Here is a 23,936-nt window from a genome sequence, read left to right as displayed (position 1 = left end):
TTTTTTTAATTTGTTGTAAGGTTCTACGGGACCAGACTGCTGGGGTCATCAGTCCCTAATCTCACACATTAATTAAACTAACTTACGCTAAGGACAATACACACACGCCCATGCCCAAAGGAGAACTCGCCGGCGGGGAGAGCCGCGTGGACCGTGACAAGGCGACTCAAACTGCGCGGCTACCCCGCACAGGCGCCATTGCGTCAAAGAGGAATAGAAAGTAAACACACGAACAGCTTCATGGGGTCCCTAGTTATGACTTACCCCTCTTAGCTTGTGACATCCCTCCAAGACAGATCATTTCGTAATACGCTATCGGTTTGGCCTTCTAAAATTATCACATGGAGAAACTAAATTTATGTTTTTCCCAGTTTTGACATCTACGGAAGAGAAATCTCTTTGTATTGTTTTGCATTAATTTCATCTTATTCTTATATAATTACAAAATATACGGAGAGAAATAATGTAACGCTGTTTTATTTCCTTATTTACATTCTCTTTTTTCATTTTTCACTTTTGTTATTTTTCTTGATGTTTGTGTGTGTTTCTTCTGTCTCTGTTTCTTCTACTTCAGGCATGGGCAAGCTTTGGTGACGCGCGGCCCTAATTTGCATACTTACTTAAGCTTGCAGGCCGGCGCCTCGCATGATGCGACAGGGGCGCTCCTAGCGCATTACTTTGCAACCATAGTGTTCGTGAAGTTAAATGTTGGTGAGGTAATGCATCTATATGAATGGAAACTCTTTCCCGACACGCTATCGAAACAAATTACTCTCAAGAAAGGCGTTTTTGAAAGTACATCCATTTTGTGTTCACCCAATACTCAAATGTTTACATCCATTTGTATGTCGTGAACAGTGTTTCTTTACTTAAGACAATTTTATGGTAGCTCTTTTAAAAAGTCCCGTAATAAAATTCTGCAACTGTGGGAGTCAAGAGACGAAGGTCATGATAGTAAATAAAAATAAACCTCCTAACATGGGGTGCCAACTACTTTGAGTCGTAACCATGGAAAAATAAACACCTATAAAAGCAGCTAGTTGCCCTTAAATGATAATAAATTACTTTGAGTTTCAACTGTTACAGTGATCTAATGCTACAGTGGACACGAATTATCTACTAATTTCAATACGAGAAAGATCATAAAAACAAAATATGGCAATCAGAATGGCAACCCCAATCGACAAGCAATATTTTCGATTTTTGGGCACAGGCAGGTCACAGAAATTTTAGAAATTTAGGGTTCCAGTCTCCACAAACACTATTAGCAAATATTTTAGGTATTTGTCCAACAATACCTTTGATGACAGATCGCATAGGGATGGGTAATTTTTGTGACACTAAATAAATTAAGCCGTCACTTCTATGTTCACTCGAAAACGTCTAAAACCCTTAACCGTATTTATTATAAAGAAACCAAACTGGAAAAATACGAGCAACAGAATGGGGAACATCCGAAACTACGTAACGGGTGGAGTACAATGTCAGCGCCTCGCTCCCCCACTAAGTTGTTCCGCAGGCCGATTTCAAAACAATCAAAAGGTTCAAATGCCTCTGAACACTATGCGACTTAACTTCTGAGGTCATCAGTCGCCTAGAACTTAGAACTAAGTAAACCTAACTAACCTAAGGACATCAGACACGTCCATGCCCGAACCAGGATTCGAACCGGCGACCGTAGCGGTCGCTCGGTTCCAGACTGTAGCGCCTAGAACCGCACGGCCACTCCGGCCGGCATGTAAACAATCGCTGGATCCATCCCGCGCGCGGCCTGCTGCACACCCCTGTTCTACGCTTTCAATCGACGGATACTTCTTTGATATCAAGAAATCCAATGAAGGTGTTTTTCTTTTTCCTTATTCTTTCATTCATTTGTATCCATATTCCCTGATATGTCGTGAAATGAAATTGATTTGTGTCCAGTAAAGTTTTATAGTTAGCAACGCAGAGTCATAAGACTGATTTACTCACACTTCGTTAGCAGTGAATTATGTTTCTCTGCACATATTCCTATTGCCACTCTGCACTCTCTTTCCTACAGAAATAGTGATAGTTCTACAGTAAACGTTCAGAGTGGAGATGTTGGTGTTTTTTTCTGTTAAGTAAATATGCTTTATGCGATAACAAATACTTATGTATAAAAATACAACAAATACATTTCTAATTGGGGTACTTACTCGTCACGTCATATACCAGAACCATTTTGGGGTCGTAGCGCCACGTGGCCATCATTTCTTTCTCCAACGTCCCATCGTCACCGAAGTCGAATTTGATCTCTTTGGAGGCCTTGAGAGTCTCCAGCTTCAGCTCGTTGGAAGAGCTCTGGCCCTTCGCCCCCTTCGTCACTGGGGACGCCTTGCTGATCCCGTGAGACGCTCTGACACGCCCACCGTGCCTCGTGGCGTGGCTTGACTTGTGGTTGGCGTCACCAGCCGCCACCAGCAGCAGCACCAACAGTGCAAAGGCGCACACGTGAGATCCCATTGGATTCGGCTCGCACCTATTTGTAAATATTTTGTAAATAAGATTCAGTACTGTAACAAATTACAGCATAGCAAACGAGAAATAAACATCTCTATAGTTGCGACTATTTTAATGGAAAAATTAAATGGAGGAATTCATATATCCACAAGGAGAATTAGGACTTTTACATACAAACTGCTGAGTCAACAACAGCCAGCTGCTGCATGAGTGCTCCTTGAAAGGACCCTGGGGGTGGGGCTCAAAAGGTAGGTAATGGTCTAGCCCGTTTATCAGTTATCTCAAATACGGGGATGGCTTGCAGACGGCTAATGCTACGTAACACAGGGACGTGGATCGGAACATCTAATGACCGTGTGGATAACAGCGTGTTCCTGTTTCCCCTTGAAGCTTATCATTTCAGTGCTGCAACTTCCAACAAAAATTTAATCCTGAAAATGTTTACGTAATTAACTTCAAGTCGTGGGTGCATGCACAATATGAGAACGCAAATATCTGGTAAAGAAACACATAGAGTCTACCAGTCGAACATATTAACTTGGGCTACAGATTTCAGACTATTACGGTCGCACAACAGACGTAAACTGTCTTAAGTACTTCAGCCGCAGTGGCCCACTTTCAGTACATTGGAGCCTAACGTCATGTTGTCCAATCACACAGTTCGTTTAACAACATCTCAGTCACTCAGAAATCGCTGTTTTAATTATTAGTTTCTTGTAATTACCGTTAGTTCGTCCTAACGCTGCTAACAACTACTCTACGACTGTATCTCCTACCCATTTTAATTGCACTCGGTTCGTAAGTCCTTCTTCATTTACAGCGTTCACTGAATTATGGTCGAGTCCACGATTGACGCTCGACGAACACACGAATGCAGAGACTATTTTCTTCATAAAAATTTAGAGTTATATTTGCCCATGAACTCTGATGTTCCATCTATACCTTCTATAGCGAAGCTTTTAACTCCTTTTTGGCAGCACAACAGGTGGCATTTTCCAGGCGGTGTGTCCGGTTCTGTTCGAGGTGTCCACAACAAAATCTCACGCACAACTCCTTAACTATCACACTCTGCGCTATCGATAGTGGCAACTGCCGGTTCAGAGGCAGAAAGAGATACTACAGTGCGCTTACGTCTTTACTATTAATTCGAGCGTCGTAATGGGCTGGTAAACATTTTGGAATTTTCAAGAGGACTTTGACGAATTTCGTTCTCGTAAACTAGTCATGTTTTCTGAAGATTTTACTGGAGCCCTCTGGGAACCTGTATAACACCAATACTTTTGGCACGACATATCCACTATATTTGAGTTGCTGAGGTGGTGTATAAAAGAGCAGATGCCTGATTTCTGCTAGTGACTTAGCTTCAAAGTTGATAATTATGAAGTGGATTAATTCAAGGAGTTCTGCTATCTACGCATCAAAATAAACAGTGACGGACGGAGGAAAGAGGACGTATAAAGTGGAGTAGCCAGCACTAGAAAATAAAATAAATGTGTGTGAAATATTATGGGATTTAACTGCTAAGGTTATCAGTCCCTAAGTTTACACACTAATTAACCTAAATTATCCTAAGGACAAACACACACACACCCATGCCCGAGGAGGACCCGAACCTTCACCGGGACCAGTCGCACAGCCCATGTCTGCAGCACCCGAGACCGCTCGGCTAATCCCGCCGGCAGCACTAGAAAAATGGCATTCCTGGCGAAGAGAATTCTGATAATACCAACCATAGGAAGAAATTTCTGAGAATACACGTTTGGAGCACAGCAGTGTGTGGTAGTGAAAACCTTAACAGAAGAGAATCGAATCATTTGAGATATTGTGCTACGGAAGGATATTGAAAACTAGGTGAACTGATAAGGTAAGAAATAAAGAGGTTCCCCACAGATTCGGTAAGGATAGGAATATCAGGGATAACTTCCATTGTACTAGAGGAGACTGTAGAGGGTAAAACTCTAGAGGAAGACAGAGATTAGAATGCAAGCAGCAAATAATTGAAGAGGTAGGTTGCAAGTGCTATTCTGAGATGAAAGGTTTGACAAATAAGAGGAATTCGTGGTGGGCTGCATCAAACCTGACACAAGATTGATGATACAAAATTGAAAAAAAGGAATTGACTTGCACATAAGAAGGCGGGTTGACACGGCGATGCACGGTAGCGAGAGGGAGTGAACCACCTAACGCTTTAGTCAATAGCGCTATTTCATCTGCTCTAGCTTTCGCGTGCACTTCGAGATGTGCGTAAAATGTTTTAGATGAATTATCGTGTTCATATGCAAGGTGAATTAGCTTAGCTGTTGTCGCAGTAGTAATAACTTGAATAAAGTAAACACAACAAATGTTGTGTTAACTGGCGACAGTGTTAGTTTTCGCAGCATGCAAATTTGTGTGCAGAGAGTTATAATCAGAAAAAGAGAGCCAGTGCCGTGCTTACTCTAGAACTGAAAGTTATTAGGGTAGGAAACAAGCGGTGCATGTGGTCTTGGACAGATAGAGGGCACAATGGTGACACCACAAATTATGTTCCGTCCTTCCTGTGCGGAACGCAACACGCAGCTGCGTTCTTACCCCCGTCAGTCCAAAAGGTTTCGGGACTGGATTGCCAAAAAATGGAGAAAAGTTAATACGGTACTTCTAATGTTTCCGGTGTTCTACATATTCGCTCATGCTTGAATAGAATGTACAAAACGTTCATACAACTATGCGAAACTGCAAAAAGAGTGCATTTTGGAATGTTTACTCAACTCGCGGGTCACATTCGCACCTGCGTCGGTCGTGAGGGAAGGATCAGAGACCAATTCTGCACTTTGTCGTTCTGTGGTAGATTCCTGTAGATAGCACCCAAGTTTTTGCAGAAACGAAATGCCTGCGTTTTTCATTTCAATTGTTTTTTAGTTCGGACGTCAAGATGTGCTGACAAACCGTTCACACTTTCCTCTCTTTCAAAACGTTCGGGAGAGTGTCTTGAGCAGTTGATTCAGAGATGTTGAGGTCGTTGTTCCATAGCGATCTGCGACACAATAGTGTTGACACACTACGGTCGTACGTTCACTATGTAGCTCTGCCTGCCCGCAAATGGTTCAAATGGCTCTGAGCACTATGGGACTCAACATCTATGGTCATAAGTCCCCTAGAACTTAGAACTACTTAAACCTAACTAACCTAAGGACAGCACACAACACCCAGCCATCACGAGGCAGAGAAAATCCCTGACCCCGCCGGGAATCGAACCCGGGAACCCGGGCGTGGGAAGTGAGAACGCTACCGCACGACCACGAGATGCGCTGCCCGCAAATGACTGGTGGAATGCACATCTGTAATGTACATTTGTTACTTCATGTTTCCCCAGTATTTAATGTATTGAAGTCACTTTTACGCCAGGATAAAATAAGTCTCCGAACTTCCCAGAAGGACGATGTGTTCACACGCCGTTCTACACAGAAGCGCCAAAGAAACTGGTATAGGCATACTTATTCTAATACAGAGATAAGTAAACAGGCAGAATACGGCACAGCGGTCGGCAACGCCGACGTAGGACAACAAGCCTATGGCGCATTTGTTAGATCGGCTACTGCTGCTGCAATGACAGGTCATCAAGATTTAAGTGAGTTTGAATGTGGTGTTATAGTCGGCACACGAGCCATGAGAAACAGCACATCCGAGCTGGGGATGAAATGGTGATTTTCCGTACGACCGTTTCACGAGTGTGCCGTGAATATTAGGAATCCGGTAAAACATCAAATCCTCGACATCGCTGCGGGTGGAAAATGATCCTGCATGAACGGGACCAACGACGACAGAAGTGCAATCCGCAAATCTTCCGCAAATTTCTGCAGATTTCAGCGCTGGGCCATCAACAAGTGTCAGCGTGCAAACCATTCAACGATACATAACCGATATGGGTTTTGCCCGCATCTCGTGGTCGTGCGGTAGCGTTCTCGCTTCCCACGCCCGGGTTCCCGGGTTCGATTCCCGGCGGGGTCAGAGATTTTCTCTGCCTCGTGATGGCTGGGTGTTGTGTGCTGTCCTTAGGTTAGTTAGGTTTATGTAGTTCTAAGTTCTAGGGGACTGATGACCATAGATGTTAAGTCCCATAGTGCTCAGAGCCATTTGAACCATTCGATATGGTTTTTCGGAGCAGAAGGTCCACTCATCAACCCTTGATGACTGCACGACACATAGCTTTACGTTTCGACTAGGCCTGTCAACACCGACATCGGACTGGTGAAGACAAGAAACGTGTGGCCTAGTCCGACGAGTCTCGTTTCAAATTGTATCGAGGGGATGGACGTCTAGGAGTATGGAGGCAAGCTCATGAGTCCATAAACTTTTCCAGCCGGTGGAGGCTCTGTGAGGGTGCTGGGCGCGTGCAGTTGGAGCGATATGGGACCCGCGAAACGTCTAGATACGACTCTGACAGGTGGCACATTCGTAAGCATCCTGTCTGATCACATATCCATTGTGCATTCCGACGGACTTGGGCAATTGCAGCAGGACAATGCGACACCCCACACGTCCATAATTGCTGCAGAGTGGCTCCAGGAACACTCTTGTGAGTTTCAACACTTCCGCTAGCCACCAATCTCCCCAGACATAAACATTATTGATCTGGGATGCCTTCTGGGATGCCTTGAAACGTGCTGTTCAGAAGAGATCTCCACCCTTCGTACTCTTACGGATTTGTGAACACCCCTGCAGGATTCATGGTGCCAGTTCCCTCCAGTACTGCTTCAGACAGTCGAATCCATGCCACGTCGTGTTGCGGCACTTCTGCGTGATCGCAGGGGCCCTACACGATATGAGGCAGGTGCATCAGTTTCTTTGACTTTTCAGTGTAGTTCTGTACGGTGGCCGAACAAACATTGTTACCTGGACTGCGTAACAGGTGAGCACCGCTTGCAGATTCTCGAGCAGGTGCCATACAAACTAGGTCCAGAGATGTAATAGCCGGAGAGTCATTTAGCAACATTAGAATCTGTTTCCTGGGAAGTAGATTTTACGAGAATAGCCTCTTGTTAGACTAACTTTAACATCTTACCCCTGTACCACTCACCACAGGATGATCGACGTTAAGCAGCTTTTAGTAGTAACAGCGTGTTCTGCATAGTCTTTTGCGAGGATTATATGTGAATAAGGCAGAAGTACCCGGCAGTAACATACAGAGCAATAATAAGACTAAAAACAGCCGACCAGTTGCAATGGACAAAGTAATCTTTACCTAGGTTTCGACAGATTTAAATCTGTCTTCTTCAGAAGGCGGCAGTATTAAATATGTCGAAACCTAGGTAAAGATTAGTTTATCCATTCCAACTGGTCGGCTGTTTTTAGTCTTATTACGTGGAACCGTTGCTGTTGTGCAGCTATGTTTAAAATACAGAGCAATCTCTTTTCCTCCTGGTGTGAGAATCATTTCCTACATCGCCGTTGTGACCGTACATCTCTAACGTTTATTGGCGGAACATACAGCCGTGGAGAACAGACTGTCGCCATTCCTACTAAGGAAAATTTTGTTTTTCAACCAAATACCACAATACCTTAATATTCTTACCCAATTAATTCTGTTCGTACCTCAATGATACTGTTGTAAAATTCGTTCAAAATTTGTTTCAATCTGGACTTCTCAGGATGGTTTCTTGCGGTCGGCCGCAATTTTCAATCCCATGAAATCTTCAGCTCAAATTAATGTGACCACCGCCATGTTCGACGTCAGCGTACAATTATCACTCACAGACGGCAAGTGGTAGCACTAGCAGAGGAGGGTATATAAAGCGTGTCGAGGGATCGCGCAAACAGTCGCTGTCCTAGTGTGGAAATTGAGAGATTGGTTTGACGTTCAAAGCAGATTGATTATTGTCTTCCGGGTCGATGGCGAAAGCATTTCCGTAATGGGTAAGTTTCTAAACTCTTCGCATGCCGCCTTTGTTACACAGTGCATGGCATAATGGCGTTATCCAAAACCGAAGTAGAGGCAATTGTCGTGCACGATGGGTAATAGATGTGTGCGAGCGAATAGACGTACATCTGTTGAGCAACTGCCCAGATAAACCATATGTGTACCTTCATCAAACGTTGCTGCGTACGGGTCTTCGCAGCAGGTGCCTGATTCATGCGACGAAGGCTAAAATTTGCACGCCAGTACCGCAATTGATTGTCCACTGAGTAGCGATAGGTGACGTATCCTGATGAATTACGTCATATGCTCCATCGGGCACATCATTCTGGAAAGAACAATCGATCTACAGAATTATGCATCTATCCTTGCGGACCACGTCCGTCTCGAAATAAAGTTTCTTTCTCCTCGGCACAATAGTGTTTGCCAAGAGGACACAGGAACGTATCTCACAGCTCATGTACATGCTTGGTTCTAAGAGCACCAGCATGAGTTTACAGTACTGCTCTGTCCACAAAACTCGTCGCATTTAAAGCCAAACTAGAATCTATGGGACCACCTCAGTCGGGCTGTTCGCGCCATGCATCCTCAGCTGCAAGGGCTAGCGCGGTTGACTATGGCAGTGGATTGGGAGTCTCCACATCCTTGTTGGTACCTTCCAGAAAATCACTGACTCTCTTCCGCAATAACATGTGGACTGTGATTCATCGCTGCTAATGCATTAGCTGCACATCTATCTTCCACCGTTGTTTATACTTAGTGGCGTATTTTACCCTTTAAACTTCTAATACCTTGTGTTTTTAGACTGCTTGGACAGACTGATAGTTAGGGCCTGACAAATTATAAATTAGGATACCTTTCAGCATACTACCGCACAGCTACTCTAACGGCTTATCAGTAGTCACTACATACGCGAACCACGTCGCCTTTTTTGACTATCGTGTCTATTGCGAAAATCTGAATAGCATCACGATTTGCGTAATCGCTACAATAACCGAGCACAGTCTGATGGGCTTCCATCAGACAGAAAGTCACAGGAGTCGTAATTGACTTAGGTGTTTAGCTACATTTAGTACAGTTCGGCAGTCGTTGGTAGATTTTCGTTTCCTGGCAGCGAATCAGTGATTTGTGGCGTTGTGAACTGTTTACCATTTGATCAAGTTCACAGGTGGTATGTTGCTCGAATCTTCTCGGAATAGCACTTTCAGTATCACAGGGAAAAATATAAAGGACATTCAAATCAAAACCGAACACCCGCCAATATTGGACCACGGACTGGTAGCATTCACCACACGCCTTAAAACATTCATCACACTAGAAGACGAGACGATCAGCTCCCGTTTCGTAGAAAGCGACTGGCTTGCACTTCCTCGTCCGACTGAAACTGACGTCGATGCATGTTTTTCTTGATGTTCCTCGACGTTTAGACTTTATGGTGCGTCTGTGAAGTGACTTAATTGCGCTACTTGTTGACTGTGGCTCCACATGCCAGAAACTCAACGATCAGAGGGCCCATGTAGTCGAAGAGGTAGGTCGTAATGACCTCACTGGAACTTGTGTGAATAGCTTTGGATGTCTTTGGCGGAGGAGATGTGGGATATTTCCGCATTGCGTTTTCCTTTTATCCTCGGGCTGTGCGAACGCTGTCGGACGGAACCATCCTGTTACACAATACCCTCTACTTCCTCCGTGAAGCCGGGTACTTTCACCCAGTGATTTTCATATCTTTGGCTACCGGAAGGAAAACATGCGTGGACGTCGGTTTCCGCCAACGAGGAAGCGTAATACTGTGTGTGGTTGTGGATCGGTCAGCGGCCGATCGCGTTCTACGAAACAGGAATTCATCATTTTTGCTTCCCAGGGTAGTCAATGTCTTAACGCGCTGTGCCGGGAACTCGAGTTTCATTTGACTACCCGTCATATATAGATCCAATGAAAAACCGTGTTAAGTATCACCGAAAAATCGAAGAGCTCATTTGCCATTTTCGATTAGATTAAACACAGAATTGAAGATAAGCTTATTTTTTAGTGTTAAATACGGTGTAGTTATAACAGTGGCAATGCTCTTACAGGAACGCAGTATAATTACAACCGTGGGAAATGTTCATATAGAAGATCATGTCTCCTCAGGTTAACCAAAATAAGTTTGCTCCTTATAGTTTGATAGTGGGTCCTACCTCCGAGTGTCACTCATATCCTGTGGTAAAAGACACGCAGAATGGCTGGATTCACTAGATCAAGACTGGAACGCAGGTTCTATCAGTTAAAACACGTGTTAATCACTGGTGCGTCTCACCTCACACAGAGTCGTTTCCAAGATCTCGTCCTGTCAGCCACAATTATCTTCCCCGCAAATAATTTCAGGAAAATTCCAGGAGTGTTCCGAGAACTACATTGCACTCGGTACTTTCAGTTTTACAACAAATATGATAATGGTGACTCCCCCTTATCTATGTCTCACACTGTACTGAAAATTCCAGTGCCGCAATTGTGCCAGCTTTAACGTCTAAAATCGTATGAATTAGGTACATAGCGAGACAACTACTACAGAAGTAGTGTGCAGCAATCCACGTGGATTGTTAGAAACTACCTCCAACTCTCCTTACATCTGTTAATCTTTCAGTTGGTATTTGGTTTCCATGTGCAATTGTACAAACCAACTCCATCGTAGCACTTAGTAACTACACTTTCAGGGTGATTACTCTCTCTTCCAACATCACTCCCTATCTCAACTGACCAAACCCAACTGAGGGTGTATGCTTTGCGTATGCCGTGAATACGTGTTAATAGACTGTGTTAAACATGGACGCACGTAACTGAGCATCAGTTTCATCAGCGTCACCTCCTACTCAGTGCTTAGAAAAGATGTCCTTATCCACATTTTGTTTGCTTCTGAGTTTTGAAAATTTTATTTTGCCTGTAGATAAGCCCATTCCCTCGCATAGGTTTCTAAATACGCCTTACTACCCAATAGCGTCAAAATAAGCCCTAATCCTCTCTTTCTACTCACGCAGAACTGCCATCACATCACTGAATGAAGTTTCAACTTCCATGTAAATTCTCCCAATCAACTGAAGATTTACTCGCTTTAAATACTGACTACAATTACATCTCATACTTTCTTTCTTTCGCTTGTGTCTTTTCCTGCAGTTAGGCAGGGTCGGGATGGTTAATGGGATTTGGCAATGTTAGTGGAAGGCGTGGCCGGATGCCCTTCCTGCAGCCACCCTGTACCCCCCGGGATGGAATTAGTGTACCCCAACTGTCTGCGACTAGTGTAATCTATGGAATAGTACGAAAGTGTTCAAATTTCTGTGAGCCGTGTAACTGAGGCGGAATGTGGGGACAAGCCCGGCATTCACCTGTGGGGATGTGGAAAACCGCCTAAAGACCAAATCCAGGCTGGCCAGCACACCGGCCGTCGTCGTTAATCCGCCGGGTGGATTTGATCCGGGGCGAGGTGCCTACCCAAGTCCAAGAAGCAGCGCATTAGCGCTTTCGGCTAACCTGGATGGTTACTATTACATCAGATAAGAAGGGTACATATTTTAGTCAGTATTGGGGAGAAATCGATGTTGCTAGGTGAGAGGTAGTCGTGTCTTTGCAAAATATCCCGATGTATTGTTTAGGAATAGGAGCAAAAATTCAACACTGTACAGTAGATATTCAAAATCGTAGAGACTGAGAATGAACAATACATTGATATGTCATTTTGTATACAAACGTCGAAGAGAAATCAGTACATGAAATTATTAGTAAAGTTGCAGCCAACGTTCGCAGTACGGAAATAAGTCCTAGATTATGAGAGAACATGATAAAAAAAGAAAATCGCATATGAGATCTGGTGATTCAGAACGCTGTTGAAACTTCGGTAGACTGATAAGACAAGGAATGACGAGGTTCTCCGCAGAATAGAGGAAGAAATGAATATTTGAAAAACGTTCACAATAAGAAGATTCGGGTAGCAGGACAAGTTTTTAGACAGCAGGAAATAATTTGTATGGAAATGGAAGAGTTTATTTTGAAATTGAAACAATTGAGCCCTCGGTCACAATTATTTTAATTCTTACTGACCAGGTTTCGACATTTATAAGAGTGCTTTCATTAGAATTAAACAATTAAAATGGCCTATAACATTATCACACAAGGAAAAGACATTTTTACATGAAAAAAGTGTAAGTACTGGTGAACAATTAAACACAGGGGCAACGCTTACATGTCACATATAAAATAATTAACAGGCCAGAAGGGATTAATCACAAAATGTATACAAAGGACAGCGTGAAAGAGAGCCACTGTGGGCTGCTCGTACCTGTACAGCCACAGGTTTCTTTTGAGCCATCAATCTTCTGACTAGTTCCAAGCGCCCGCTACTAATTCCTCTCTCGTGCCAGACTCTTCATTTTGAAGTAGCACCTAACTTCCTTAGTTGTTTAGTGGCCAATCTTTGTCCTCCACTACGGGTATTTCCTTCTACAGCTCTGTCTAGTACCATGGAAGCTATTCCCTGATGTCTTAATACATGTTCTGTCATCCTGCCCCTTCTTTTTGGCAGTGTTTCCCAGACATATCTTTCCTCGCCGATTCTGCGGAAAACCACCACGTTTCTTATCGGCATGGTTGTAAAGTATCACATCTCAAACCCTTTGATGGTCTTCTTTCTGCCTCAGTTTCTCTGAGGACATTAATGTTATCAGCAAATATCATGATTGATGTATTTTCAGTCTGAATTTTATTTCAGTATTTGAACCTTGCCTTTACTGCTGTGATTCCTTCTTCGAACAGTTGATTGAACACTTTGAGTGAAAGACTGTATCCGTGTGCTACACCCTTTTTTGATTTGAACACCTCCTTCTTCGTCTTCCGTTCTTAGCCATAAATACCTGTTTTTCCTTACACCATTTTTTCTGGAAATATTGGGCATCATGCACAGTTTTATATTGTCACCTCTTTTTCTAGGACACAAATTCTATGAAGACATTACGGTTTTTCTTAAATCTTGCTTCCACTATTAATTAAGTGCAACGCCATATTTGCCTCTCTGGACTAGTGCTTACAATTTAGCTTATAAACTAACTTGTTCAGTACGCTTCAGAAACTAATGCTGAGAACAGTTATGGGAATACTAGGGAATTATTCGCTAACGCTAAAATTTTGAAATGATATTTTACTTTCGAAATATATTATTTAAAAGAAATAAATAAATTGGAAAGTCTTCTTAAAACAGAACTTGGATTAATAAATTAAAAAGAAGAAGAGAAAAGAAAATAGATGCGAGAAATAACGAAACCAGAAGATGGAATTTTGAAATGTTTAAACTAGGATAGAACCAAGCAAAATTATACAACTTCGAAGGCTTGAAGAAGACAGATCGTAGGCGGCTAAAATAGTTTTATGGGTTTAATAATCACTGAACGGTTTAAATGTTCAGTTAGAATGCAGAAAATGTTCTACGCAAAGCAATTCGTGAGGGAAAAGTACGTATAGTGCAAAAATTGGAATATGTGAAACAGGAAATTTGATGAAAATTAAATGAAGGAGCGTAGTACGAAGTGAAGTAATTAAAAAAATAGTGGACGATTAAATATACTGCAGAAAAAATGCAGAGGAGTGTAGAATGTCTGTAGAAGTTGTGGTTACGAAGATGTCACATAGGAGAGTGAAACCAAGGAATCGATCGCAGGAGTGAAAACAGAGAACAAGTAAACGATGATTTCTTTAGGAGCTGATCGTGTAGAGCATTCTCCCTGAGAAAATTTGTGAGTACCGTTTCTGAAACAACTAGGGATCATGGAGGTAGTGGCAATAATGAACTTCACTACTCTAGCAACTTGTACAAAGATAGTCGCTATCGAGAACTAAAGCGCCAAACGAGACGCTATTCACAGCAGTGCAGTGCAAGAGCAGTAAACACAATTAAAGGTTCAGTCTTGAGGAAAACGTTGCTTCGATGGCAGTCCTACGACAACCGCCGCTTCAACAGTCAGAGGCCGCTAATGCATCGGGAATGCATCCGGGTGACGTCTTCGACAACCGCTTGTCTCGACAGGTACGCACACTGCAACATGCCGATTAAATGTGAATACACAAGTTGGACTGCCGCAACAAACAGCGGGGCGGCCCTGCGTATGTCTTGACCACAGACTGTGATTTAAAGGCCTGAGTTAAATTTCAGTCATCTATGTAATGATATTGAGAGAAGTTGTGTCACATTGGTCATGATAATCAGATCACCGGTCGTGGGCTGTAATCTAGGCTATTCGGCTATGCCTGGCTGCCATTCGAGTGAAGTCGATTTGGTGTCAGCACTATACCCCGTACGCACTAAGCACAGCAATATATTCAAACGACAACTGTGCATCTCTCATCTACTTTGAATGACTAAGCCAAAGCTGCTGAAGGAAAAAGACTTTACTAATTTATCGATTTAAGAACAAAAGGGCACCTGCTACTCAACAGCTCTTTCTATTTCTTTGTTTTTACCTTCCTTCCTTACTTCTTTTTGTGTCAATTCCGTACCTCCAGTCACTCATTCATGTTTTTTACTTTAATACCTGTTCAGGAAGCAGGTTTGCATATTGGGTACAACTTTCAATTGTGCCTACTTTGAGCTAAGAATGTAGCCAATACCAGTAATGCAGAAAGTAACAACCTAAGAACACAAATGGAGAAACAACATGACCAACTGCATTATTAAGTAAATTTTATAGAATAGAAAAACAACTGCACAATTATCAGTCCTGGCAGCATATATTCACGATGTGATAAACCCTAAACCAGCTCACTGTAATGTATCTTATCCGTATATGGAAATGCTATGTATATGTTGCTACTTTAATGCACTGTGCGCTGTCGTGATAATGAAATGTTATATACATTTCACTACCTTAGCGCACTGTGGGTTATTACGATAATCTCTGCTGTGCATATAGAGCGCTCATGGGACGTATATGTTGACCTATTCATTAACTATTTTACCATTGCTGAAATTGTACGAGATATATTATCACGACTGGTATGAAATGAACCACTTCTGTTCCGCTCTTGAATCTGAAAGGGACGATGTAATCTTATATTATAATAAATTCCATATTTCGTACTTGCGGCTTTCATTTGAGAGGAGAATAGAAACCTCCTTGGAGTTGAAGTATTTAATTTGTTATTTTTATGATACCTCAGTTCTTAGACAGTTCATCGAAATTTTTAAGGAAAGTTCCTCTGTAGTACGTAGTATTAAAATAGCTCCTACTTATGCTCTTGTCTGGTGCGTACTCTTTGGTAATGAACTGTTTGTTTTGGATTAACTATTAGTGACAGAACCTACACTTCTTTGTACAGTTCCAGTAGCCATTGTTATTTCTATTTGAATGTAAAGGTTCACATTAAATTGCTTCATCACACGAGACGAGACGGATGGAATAATGCACTACACGCTCCGTTGGCGAAATGAGTTGTGGTTCACAAAAGGGACAGCTTAAATTCGAGTGTTAGGATTTCACACACATTCTGTCTCTAGGAAAGACAGTAATCTGAAATAAATAAATTTCTCACACTTTTCCGAACTGTAATATCAAGTAAGGTATTTATATTGCATTGGTTTCATTTGAATCCACTACAAGTTCCTAATGACGAATACGCTTCGACTTACCTTACGATGATCTCCAAAGGCGTATAATGCGGCGTCTCCTGAAAGTACGTACGCTCACTGGACTTTTATAGGTGCATTTTGCAACCGGTTTGCAAATTATCAACTTGCGGAAGGTCAGCAGTATTCTTACTGTGTTGTTATTACCAACTACAAGTTTCTGCAGCATTGTATCAAGGAAAACAAAGGAAACAGATATGAACTATGTCGCTAACCTGCAATTACCCATTTATCATAGTTTAATTTATGCACTGGTGAAATTCCGCTCAACGCTTCCGTAACATTCTCTAAGGGTCAGGTAACGTCGGGATCTCACCAAATGGTGAGCACCTCACGAAGCTCAGTTTTCGTCGGCTCAGTACAGGTTTGACGAATCCCGGGTTCCTAAGCTGGGACCTGCAGATCTCCGCCTGACGACTGTAAATTCTGGGCATGCATCAGCGACAAACGTGCGGCAAGACAATCGAAAGTAGTCTATTGCAGGAATCTTATCCTAATTCTCTGATCACAGGTATGGTACAAACGCAGAAGAAAAGAAACTCAACTGAAATCCCTGGGCTAGCAGGACAGAGCGGATGAGGTTATATTTGTAGAAAGGGGCCAAAATAAGTTACTGTCAGTTGCACTCAACATATAAACTTTATTTCTTAAAATACATACTCACACAAGCAAAAATCAAAAACTCTCAAGGTTTTAACGAAACACCTCTTTAGATTTAATTTAGATCGGCAGAAGGCCACATCGAAAATCCAAGGCACAAGGCCTAAGCAAGGAATTGAGGTATAGGAGTTCTTCTGGTTGTTTCACTTTTTTAGAACTTTTTTTTAACTTCAATATAAATCGGCTGGAAGCCTTAGCTTAAATTTTTCCCTTAGAACTCGGCTGAAGGCCTCACATTAATCAAGAATAGTGTTACGGCTTAAGGCCGAGACAACGATTTTCATTGTTTAATTTAAATAGACGGAAAACTCAGCTCAAGGCCGCATATCAACAAAACAATTTAACGGCTTAAGGGCGAGGAAGAAGATCTTTCAATTTGAAAAGGCTGCAGGCCTTATCTTAAAATATTTCGTGTAAAACTCAGCTGAAGGCCTCATAATAAAGAATACCAATCTTATGACTTAAGGGCAAGACAAGGATTTCGAATATTTAATTTAAGCTGAGAAACTCGGCTGAGGCCACATATAGACTAGAAAATATTTCTAAAAGCTTAAGACCTAGACAATTTTTTTCAACTTTTGATCTGAGTGGGCTGAAACCTCGGCTGAAGGCCACATACCAACTTGAAACAAATTTACGGCTTGAGGCATAGGCACAAGGAATTTTCAATTTTAATTTTGAAAGGCTGAAACTCGGCGGAAGGTCACAAAGAATACTTAAGGCTGAAAAGGAAATCACTATGTATAACACAAGGAGCGGTGCTCAGAAGGTTCCAAGGATCGGCTGGGGGAAGGTAACACTAACGCACGTTTAGATGAGACAGGCAGCCAGACCGACAACCTCTTAATCGGAAGGCAACCAAACCACAGGCCAGCCAATGAACCAACCAATAAGATCAGTTCTGCTCCACCCGACCAGCAAAACGACAACAAGACGTCAATAGCACAAAGTTCTGGATATTGGTGCCCAATCCAGCCAAGTCAGAATAAACGCCCAAAACTGTCAACAGCACCTCAGCTGTCGAACTACACGCTGTGCTGGACAGCAGCAACACGACGAGGAAAATACACTGCCAAAAACTACATCAACGACCAGAGCAGGCCACCGGAATGTCAACGGCCACAAGGCAGAAGATACCGCTGATACTCTTCATTAATGATGGAATGGATTAAATTAAGTTAAACATGACACAGGAAGACGGCCGTAATTCTGACTTCAATGCACAAACGTTGTTGCTCACGGGAATCTCCCAGAGAGTGACAACCAGGATCAAACGAAGAGATGTGATAGCAGTTGAGGCTTGATAGTAGGTTAAGCGACCACTCAACTTTAGTGTCCAGGATCGGTGGGCGACTAACTTCGTATCCCTCGCAAGAAGCACCTCACAACTCGAACCGCTATAATATAATAAAATAATGGAATAGATGATAATATAATGTTGAAATGCGTGGCTTTTGAAAATGTATTGAGATTCATCTTTCGGCATGAATGACAGGCACATGCCTGGAGATAACTTCGTATTAGTTCATATTATTTTGCAGGGGGAAGTAGTTTCTTTCTCCGCTGTAGATTTGTGCTTATATTTCTTTATAATGCTACGTTTGGTCGCCGTGTTCACCTTCGAAGTCTTGACCGTGTTCCCATTGAGCATATCGGATCTTCGTAATTTTCCAAAGTACACAGGTGGGCTTCAGTTCTTGTAATTATCGTACTATTTTAAATAACAACTCACAGACTTTTCTGTTAATAAAACAAGGAAGGAAGGATTCGCGCTCAGCCAGTGAGCGAGTGAGAAGCACGCCATTTGAGCGAGTAATTCATCTTTTCTCTTTGCCTTTAAAGCAGACGAAAACATAAAAGAAATGCAAAAGGTTTATCACACCGCGCATGCACGCCTCCAGCGGCTTTGCCTGACGACACGCCATGGAGACTTCCTCGCTGTTCTGCCCCAATCGACAGACTGCCACACACAGCAGAGCCAGAAAATACATCCGCCACACCAAACATAGTACAGCAGTACCATATTGATACACGCTCCTGCCACTCACGGAAAGAAGACAGCAACGTTATGGCAGTAACCGAAGAAGAAATAAGACACCACTGGACTGCAGCCAGTGAAAGAAAAAAGCAAACAGGCATAACACGAGCCAGTCATGGCTCATCAGCCTCACGATATTCGACCTCGTGATGTTTAGGATGTGTGTCGAGGCTACAAATCTGTTAGCAGACAAACATACCTCTCTTTTTGAAGTCACCAGCTTACAAGCAGAAACATACTGAATTAAGCACACTTATCCTCTTCCTCCCCCATGAACCATAGACCTTGCCGTTGGTGGCGAGGCTCGCGTACCTCAGCGATACAGATAGCCGTACCGAAGGTGCAACCACAACGGAGGGGTATCTGTTGAGAGGCCAGACAAACGTGTGGTTCCTGAAGAGGGGCAGCAGCCTTTTCAGTAGTTGCAGGGGCAAGAGTCTGCATGATTGACTGATCTGGCCTTGTAACACTAACCAAAACGGCCTTGCTGTGCTGGTACTGCTAACGGCTGAAAGCAAGGGGAAACTACAGGCGTAATTTTTCCCGAGGGCATGCAGCTTTACTGTATGGTTAAATTAATGTTGATGGTGTCCTCTTGGGTAAAATATTCCGGAGGTAAAATAGTCCCCCATTCGGATCTCCGGGCGGGGACTACTCAAGAGAACGTCGTTATCAGGAGAAAGAAAACTGGCGTTCTACGGATCGGAGCGTGGAATGTCAGATCCTTTAATCGGGCAGTAGGTTAGATAATTTAAAAAGGGAAATGGATACGTTAAAGTCAGATATAGTGGGAATTAGTGAAGTTCGGTGGCAGGAGGACCAAGACTTTTGGTCACGTGAATACAGGGTTATAAATACAAAATCAAATAGTGGTAATGCAGGAGTAGATTTAATAGTGAATTAAAAAATAGGAGTCCGGTAAGCTACTACAAACAGCTTAGTGAACGCATTATTGTGGCCAAGATAGACACGAAGCCCATGCCTACTACAGTAGTACAAGTTTCTATGCCAAATGGGTCTGCAGATAATGAAGAAATTGATGAAATGTATGATGAGATAAAAGAAATTAATCAGGTAGTGAAGGGAAACGAAAATATAGTAGTCATGGGTGACTGGACTTCGAGCGTAGGAAGGGAGAGAAGGAAACATAGTAGGTGAATATGGATTGGGGGTAATAAATGAAAAAGGAAGCCGTCTGGTAGAATTTTGCACAGAGCATAACTTAATCATAGCTAACACTTGGTTCAAGAATCATAAAAGAAGGTTGTATACATGGAGGAATCCTGGAGATATTAGAAGGTATCAGATAGATTATATAATGGTAAGACAGAGATTTAGGGACCAGGTTTTAAATTGTAAGACATTTCCAGGGACAGATATGGACTCTGACCACAATCTAATGGTTATGAACTGTAGATTAAAACTGAAGAAACTGCAAAAAGGTGGGAATTTAAGGAGATGGGACCTGGATAAACTGACTAAACCAGAGGTTGTACAAAGTTTCATGGAGAGCATAAGGGAACAATTGACAGGAATGGGGGAAAGAAAGTAGAAGAAGAATGGGTAGCTTTGAGGGATGAAGTAGTGAAGGTGGCAGAGGATCAAGTAGGTAAAAACAAAGGACTAGTAGAAATCCTTGGGTAACAGAAGAAATATTGAATTTAATTGATGAAATGAGAAAATGTAAAAATGCAGTAAATGAAGCAGGCAAAAAGGAATACAAACGTATCAAAAATGAGATTGACAGTAAGTGCAAAATGGCTAAGCAGGGATGGCTAGAGGACAAATGTCAGGATGTAGAGGCTTATCTCACTAGGGGTAAGATAGATACTGCCTACAGGAAAATTAAAGAGACCTTTGGAGAAAAGAGAGCCACTTGTATAATATCAAGAGCTCAGATGGAAACGCAGTTCTAAGGAAAGAAGGGAAAGCAGAGAGGTGGTAGAAGTATATAGAGGGTCTATACAAAGGCGATTTACTTGAGGACGATATTATGGAAATTGAAGAGGATGTAGATGAAGATGAAATGGGAGACACGATACTGCGTGAAGAGTTTGACAGAGCACTGAAAGACCTGAGTCGAAACAAGGCCCCGGGAGTAGACAACATTCCATTGGAACCACTGACGGCCTTGGGAGAGCCAGTCCTGACAAAACTCTACCATCTGGTGAGCAAGATGTATGAGACAGGTGAAATGTCCTCAGACTTCAAGAAGAATATAATAGTTCCAATCCCAAAGAAAGCAGGTGTTAACAAATGTGAAAATTACCGAACTATCAGTTTAATAAGTCTCGGCTGCAAAATACTAACGCGAGTTCTTTACAGACGAATGGAAGAACTGGTAGAAGCCGACCTCAGGGAAGATCAGTTTGGATTCCGCAGAAATGTTTGAATACGTGAGGCAATATTGACCCTACGACTTATCTTAGAAAATAGATTAAGGGAAGGCAAACCTACGTTACTAGCATTTGTAGACTTAGAGAAAGCTTTCGACAATGTTGACTGGAATACTCTCTTTCAAATTCTAAAGATGGCAGGGGTAAAATACAGGGACCGAAAGGCTATTTACGATTTGTACAGAATCCAGATGGCAGTTATAAGAGTCGAGGGGCATGAAAGGGACGCAGCGGTTGGGAAGGGAGTGAGACAGGGTTGTAGCCTGTCCCCGATGTTATTCAATCTTTATATTGAGCAAGGAGTAAAGGAAACAAAAGAAAAATTCGGAGTAGGTATTAAAATCCATGGAGACCAAATAAAAATGTTGAGGTTCGCCGATGACATTGTAATTCTGTCAGAGACAGGAGAGGACTTGGAAGTGCAATTGAACGGAATGGACAGTGTCTTGAAAGGAGGCTATAAGATGAACATCAACAAAAGCAAAACGAGAATAATGGAATGTAGTCTAATTAAGTCGGGTGACGCTGAAGGAATTAGATTAGGGAATGAGACACTTAAAGCAGTAAAGGAATTTTGCTATTTGGGGAGCAAAATAACTGATGATGGTCAAAGTAGAGGATATTAAATGTAGACTGGCAATGGCAAGGAAAGCGTTTCTGAAGAAGAGAAATTTGGTAACATCGAGTATAGATTTATGTGTCAGGTAGCCGTTTCTGAAAGTATTTGTATAGAAGTGAAACATGGACGATAAATAGTTTGGACAAGAGGTGAATAGAAGCTTCCGAAATGTGGTGCTACAGAAGAATGCTAAATATTAGATGGGTATATCACGTAACTAATGAGGAGGTATTGAATAGAATAGGGGAGAAGAGGAGTTTGTGGCACAACTTGACAAGAAGAAGGTATCGGTTGGTAGGACATGTTCTGAGGCATCAAGGGATCACACGTTTAGCATTTGGAGGGCAGCGTGGAGGGTAAAAATCGTAGAGGGAGACCAAGGGATAAATACTCTAAGCAGATTCAGAAGGATGTAGGTTGCAGTAAGTACTGGGAGATGATGAAGCTTGCACAGGATAGAGTAGCATGCAGAGCTGCATCAAACCAGTCTCAGGACTGAAGACAACAACAACAATATCCTCTTCCTATATCCATAGAAAGTCCTAGACTAACCACTCTTCCTACGCCGGGATTTTAGCGTAGATAAGGGGTACTGAATAGTATGTACACTATGAGGTAAAAGTATCCACACACCCCAAAACCTACGTTTTTATATTAGGTGCATTGTGCTGCGACCTACTACCAGGTACTCCATATCAGCAACCTCAGTAGTCATTAGACATCGTGAGAGAGCAGAATGGGACGCTACGCGGAACTCACGGACTTCGAACGTCGTCAGGTGATTGGAAGTCACTTGTGTCATACGTCTTACACGGGATTTCTACAGTCCTAAACATCTCTAGGTCCAATTTTTCGATGTGATAGTGAAGTGGAAAAGTGAAGGATGAAAGGACACGTACAGCAGCCTACAGGCCGACCTCGTCTGTTGACTGACAGAGACCGCCGACAGTTGAAGAGGGTCGTAATGTGCAATAGGCACGTTTATCCAGACTATCACACTCTAATTACAAACTGCATCAGGTTCCACTGCAAGTACTATGACAGTTAGGCCGGAAGTGAGAAAATTTCGATTTCATGGTCCAGCGGCTGCTCATAAGCCACACATCACCACGGTAAATGCTAAACGGCGCCTCGCTTGGTGTAAGGAGCGTAATAATTGGACGATTTAACAGTGGAAAAACGTTGTGTGGAGTGACAAATCACGGTACACAATGTGGCGATCCCATGGCAGGTTCTGGGTACGGCGAATGCCCGGTGAACGTCATCTGCCAGCGTGTATAGTGCCAACAATAAAATTCGGAGGCGGTGATGTTATGGTGTGGTCGTCTTTTACGTGGATGGGGTTGCACCCCTTGTTGTTTTGCTTGGAAGTATCACAGCACAGGCATACATTGATGTTTTAAGCATCTTCTTGCTTCCCACTGTTGAAGAGCAGTTTGGGGATGGTCATTGCATCTTTCAACACGATCGAGCACCTGTTCATAATGCACAGCCTGCGGCGGAGTGGTTTCACGACAATAACATCTCTGTAATATACTGGCCTGCACAGAGTGCTAACCTGAATCCTACAGAACTCCTTTGGGGTATTTAGGAACGCCGACTTCGTGCCAGACCTCGCCGACAGACATAGATACCTCTCCTCAGTGCAGTACTCCGTAAAGAATAAGCGGACTCTCCCCAAGGAACCTTCCAGCATCTCATTGAACATATGCCTGCGAGAGTGGAAGCTGTCATCAAAGCTAAGAGTTTGCCAAAACCATACGGAATTCCGGCATTACCGATATAGGACACCACGAACTTGTAAATCATTTTCTGTCAAGTGTCCGGACACATTTGATCACATGGTGTAGATCCCTTTATCGTCTCTTAATTCCTCTGAGAAGCGGTCTGTATACGCACTTTAGTCTTGAGACTTCTTCGATCTCTCTGTCTCGTTGATTAGAACTCGAGTGACCTCTGCTCCATCTGGATTCAAATACCTTTCAGAGCAGTGCCCAAAAGAAAGCAGGGATGATGGGTGCGCATTCAGACAAATTAAAGGCTGTAATGGCAACAGGCTACTTTTGAACACTGATAGCATACATGAATGGGTGGATTACAGCACTAACGCAACACGATGCATCATGCCACAAAATCAGTCATTCCAAAGTCTTCGGGACAGTTACGAAGGCAGCCTGTCTTTCGGCGATATGGGACAGGCGGGC

General features: G+C 42.8%; 1 protein-coding gene across 1 annotated transcript in view; it reads right to left on the bottom strand.

The window, feature by feature from the left end:
- LOC126174934 (protein yellow-like) overlaps positions 1–16,049 on the bottom strand; it is a 36,679-nt gene extending 20,630 nt beyond the window's left edge. Inside the window, exons 1-2 of the mRNA XM_049921391.1 lie at positions 16,023–16,049; positions 2,178–2,500 (exon numbers count right to left, since the gene is read on the bottom strand). Coding sequence (XP_049777348.1) covers positions 2,178–2,484 — 307 coding nt within the window. The 5' untranslated portion in view covers positions 2,485–2,500; positions 16,023–16,049. The remainder of the gene's footprint in view (positions 1–2,177; positions 2,501–16,022) is intronic.
- Positions 16,050–23,936: the final 7,887 nt, after the last annotated feature.

This window comes from Schistocerca cancellata, chromosome 3 (genome assembly GCF_023864275.1).
Source record: "Schistocerca cancellata isolate TAMUIC-IGC-003103 chromosome 3, iqSchCanc2.1, whole genome shotgun sequence".
Lineage (NCBI taxonomy): Eukaryota > Metazoa > Arthropoda > Insecta > Orthoptera > Acrididae > Schistocerca > Schistocerca cancellata.
This window is presented reverse-complemented; position numbering and strand designations above follow the sequence as displayed.